Source organism: Petaurus breviceps, unplaced genomic scaffold, assembly GCF_028583685.1.
Source record: "Petaurus breviceps papuanus isolate PSGF00001 unplaced genomic scaffold, PetGlider_PUasm1.0 76, whole genome shotgun sequence".
Classification (NCBI taxonomy): Eukaryota; Metazoa; Chordata; class Mammalia; order Diprotodontia; family Petauridae; genus Petaurus; species Petaurus breviceps.
This window is the reverse complement of record NW_027186473.1, coordinates 49,107,049-49,111,023: the sequence shown is the minus strand read 5'-3', so window position 1 is coordinate 49,111,023 and position 3,975 is coordinate 49,107,049. Positions and strand designations below refer to the sequence as shown.

General features: G+C 40.5%; 1 protein-coding gene across 1 annotated transcript in view; it reads left to right on the top strand.

The window, feature by feature from the left end:
• ZNF827 (zinc finger protein 827) overlaps positions 1-3,975 on the top strand; it is a 276,108-nt gene that overhangs the window by 187,637 nt on the left and 84,496 nt on the right. Inside the window, exon 8 of the mRNA XM_069105468.1 lies at positions 2,879-2,982. Coding sequence (XP_068961569.1) covers positions 2,879-2,982 — 104 coding nt within the window. The remainder of the gene's footprint in view (positions 1-2,878; positions 2,983-3,975) is intronic.

The following is a 3,975-nucleotide window of genomic DNA, read 5'->3' as shown; positions in this document are numbered from 1 at the left end:
GATTTTTTTGCCACTTTCTTATGTTTTTATGTACAGACATGTTGGGCTGTGGGATTTTTTGCACTTTCTTATGTTTTTATGTATAGACATGTTGGGCCATGGGATTTTTTGCCACTTTCTCTTTGTCTCCCATGTATATTTGAGTATCTCTACTGCTACTCTGTATCGTACTACATTATGGCTACTTTCTATAATACCTAACTTGCTAGACAGATGTAGGTAGATTTTACCCTCTGCCTTCCGTGACAGGTGGGGCATCTTTGATTATATTTGCAATAGTCCAGACTTTTTTTTCCAGCCATTGGTAGGCTAATCATTAGCTAAGACCCCTTCATACTTTATTTGAAGCTTTGATTTAAGAATTAAAAATCCATCCTCAGACATTATCTTCAAATACTTGTTTACTTCCTACTTACTCTTAGTCATCTGTAGACTATATTTCTGAACACTTCCCTAATTCTTGTTTTTTAATGCTACATTGTAGCATCTTCCAAGCCTCCACCAATTCCTGTAGGAATGAGGCAAGGTAAAAAATGTGACACTTTTAATCTGTCCCATGGTGAGTCAGGGGCTCCACATTAGTCCTGTGCTGATCCGAAAGGGAAGACATCATCACTTATTTTAGGCACCAGTTCCATTCTTTCCTTCCTCTATTTAATTCTTCCCACCAGGGAATTCTGGCAGAACTAATAGCTAGCATCTGTCTATTACCTGGTGAATGGCCAGCCATGCATGAGGGCTAACAATTTGTAATCCTCCTGGTAACTGCCGATCCAGAAGCTTAGGGTGACCCTTTATTACTCTCTACTTAGAGTCTGCAGATGCAGATCTCTACTCATCTCTCTCAAAGGAGGAAGTGTGGAATTGTGGAAAGAACCACCAACTAGATAGATGACCTCAAGTAGGTTATTTAACCCCCTGGGCCATGGCATCCTCATCTGTGGAATGACGGGTTTGTACCACATTATCTGTATGGTGCCTTCTAGCCTGAAAATTCTATCATTCTATACAAGTAAAAAGAAGGCTTTATCATAGCTAAAGTCTCATAGCCACATAGTTAGGGGTTTATTTTTTTCTATACCAAATGTGTATTTATTGTATCATATCTGGGGAGAAAAATTGCTCCTTTCTGCTTCCAGAGGATCCCTCTTTCCACATTCTCTCAAATGAAATGATACGCTTTACTACCCTACTGGAAAAGATAGCCATGTGATTGTTTAGAATCTATTTGACAAGGAAGTCCTCTTCCCCAGATATACTCTCAGAAATGAATCTTTCAGCTAATCAGAATTTTTAAATATGCCTGATATCCAGCCTTTTAACTCAAGCTTTTAAAAGTAGCATTTTATGTTTTATGTATTAGTAGTACTCAAATTTCATAATCAAATGTACACACTGAAGAGCAGCATGGGGGAGGGGGACAGAGGAGTAGGGGAGGGAATTGGCTAGCTTTGAAAGAGCCCTCTTCCACAGCCCTGATTCATAGTATCCATGTGATCATGAACAAATCACTTACCCTCTCAGTCACTTGCCCTGGTAACTTTCGAAGAATATAAGTTACAGATGAATTGTTGGTCTGTACAGAAATTATTTCTATAGTCCAGCAGTTTCCTACATTAATGAAGTCATTGCTCCCTCTCTCCCCTCCCCCACCATCAATTTTTAAAATTAATTAAAATTTTTAAAACTAATTAATTTAAAATTAATTCAAAATGTGGCCTCTTACCTCCTAGTTCCACCGTTGCTGTCTCCTTGTGCTAGCTAGAGATGACATGTTTAAAAATAATATCTTCTGAGCCCAATAATGAGCTTGAAGTTGCCTTGGCTCAAAAATTGTATGAAAATCCTCTCATTAAAAAAGATCTCAGTCTTTTCTGTTAGTTGTGACCAGTTGGTTCAGCTATTTCAGGCTATGGTTTCAGGCTCTGTGGAGATCATTTAGTTTTTCTCAACTCTATGGTCACACATTCCACCCCTGACCCTTACCCAGCCATCTTTCTTGTGTACACTATCACTCACAAGAGGGATCAGGTGCCAGTCTGGGTGAATCAGGACAAATCATCACCAGTAGGGAGTAAACAAAATGTGTGTCCTTTGACAGAATTGTCTGCTTATCCTAAGGAAAGATGGAATTCTTTGCATAAAAGAGAAACAAATAATTCCAGCATGTGTCTCAGCATTAAGACACTTCAAAGTAGATATTTCCTGTTGTAACCCAAGTCCCAAAGCCCATTGGTATAGGACCAGAGGGTCCTATACTCATGGGTGGAGATCTGTGCCCCATGCCTGGTGAGACGGGTAGAGAAGAGAGATCCAATCTCTTCAGTCTCCTCAAGTCTCATCAGACTCTGACCAGAGTTTTATTTTCCCTTCAGCAACCTGAAGTAGGCTTGGCATTGTTCATCTTCTCTCTCAAAACTAAAAGCCAGAAGTGCTTGAAGTGACTGCAGAGACCAAAGAAAACTCAAGATATCTAAAAATATTCAAGACTAAAGATAGAATGAAGAAACTTAAGGAGACTGAAAAGTTTGGAGTTCTCTCTCCCACTCTCATAAACTCTGCCCCAACCCTCAAGCAATATAGGGCATTAATGTCCACCAATGAGGAGCATCCCATCCCATTGGGCTTTGGGACTTGGCTTATACTATATCTATCTGTGTCATGAAAACTGCTTGAGGAAATAGACCAGAGGTATCTGACTGACAAAACTTGCTTTAGTCATTTATCTGCCCCAGAACCCAGGTCTCCTGCAATACTCTAGAATACCATCTACTCAAAACCCATTGAACAAAGTTTATGTATGTGTCTGGGGCCACGTTTGCATTTATTTGTTAGCAACCTCCATTTATAAAAGCTTACTTTTTTTCCCCCCTCCCAGCCCTTTCTTTTCGGAAGATTCATTTAGACAATCACCATTCACCTCCAATTCAAAAGATCTGCTGCCCAGCGACTCTGTGCTCCACACGAGAACATCGGCCCCAGGTATGGAAACAGTATTAACTTTGCTTCTGTTGTTTTTTTGGGAAATGACTTCTGCACTGCAGTGTGTGGATTTATCAACTCCTTTCTTCCACTGGGTTTTTTTGGGTTTTGTTTCTTTAAGCCAAATTCAGAACAAAACACTATGGCATGTGTGCACGCATGCACGCGCACACACATACACACACACAAACTACAAATACTTACAAAAGCTTAATGAAGCAAGATTCAGGAAATGTCATTTCTCCTTTTTTTCCATTCCCAGCGATTAATTTTCTTCCCCATGCGATCCAACTCTGTAAGGAATCCCTCTTTCCTTAAAGATATCTTGCCACAAAGTTGAGAAAAATGTGCTTGACATCGTGATGGCTTTGGGTAGGTTGCTGAGCTAATGGGGAAGGGAGATGGCTTCCTCAGTGCTGCTCACCAGGTGGGTCCCAAGGGATGAAAAGTGTTGGGTGGTAGACATGTAAGTCACTGAAGTTTACCTTCTTGTTCTACCCTTCTCACTGCCATTTTCCTACCTTCTTAGCCATGAGATCTACTCACTTCCTGGCCCCATCCCCTTTACTGCCTCATGCCAGCTTCAATTCAGTACACGTATTTATTAAGCAGTTATTTACTATGAATCATGCACTGTGCTAGGTGCTGGAAATATCAAAACAGAACCCAAACAATCTCTCCTCTACCCTCAAAGGGCTTTTAATCTACTGGATTCCTGTAGACTTATGATCCATTTCATCGTATCAAATATATCTTGGGCACCTGCTGCTTGAGTCATTTTACTAGTTTCCTGGGCAAAGGGACACAGCAGTGAATCTATGTACTTAAGGGACTCATTGACATCTAGTATATGCTATATATAGATAACTACCACACAGACTGAAGGTGGCCAGTGCTATAAGACAGGTACAGGCAAAGGTCTTTGCTTAGGGCATTGATTTAGCAGTCAGAGAAATCACACTTGGCAAAGGCTTCCCTAAGGAAGTAACTGTT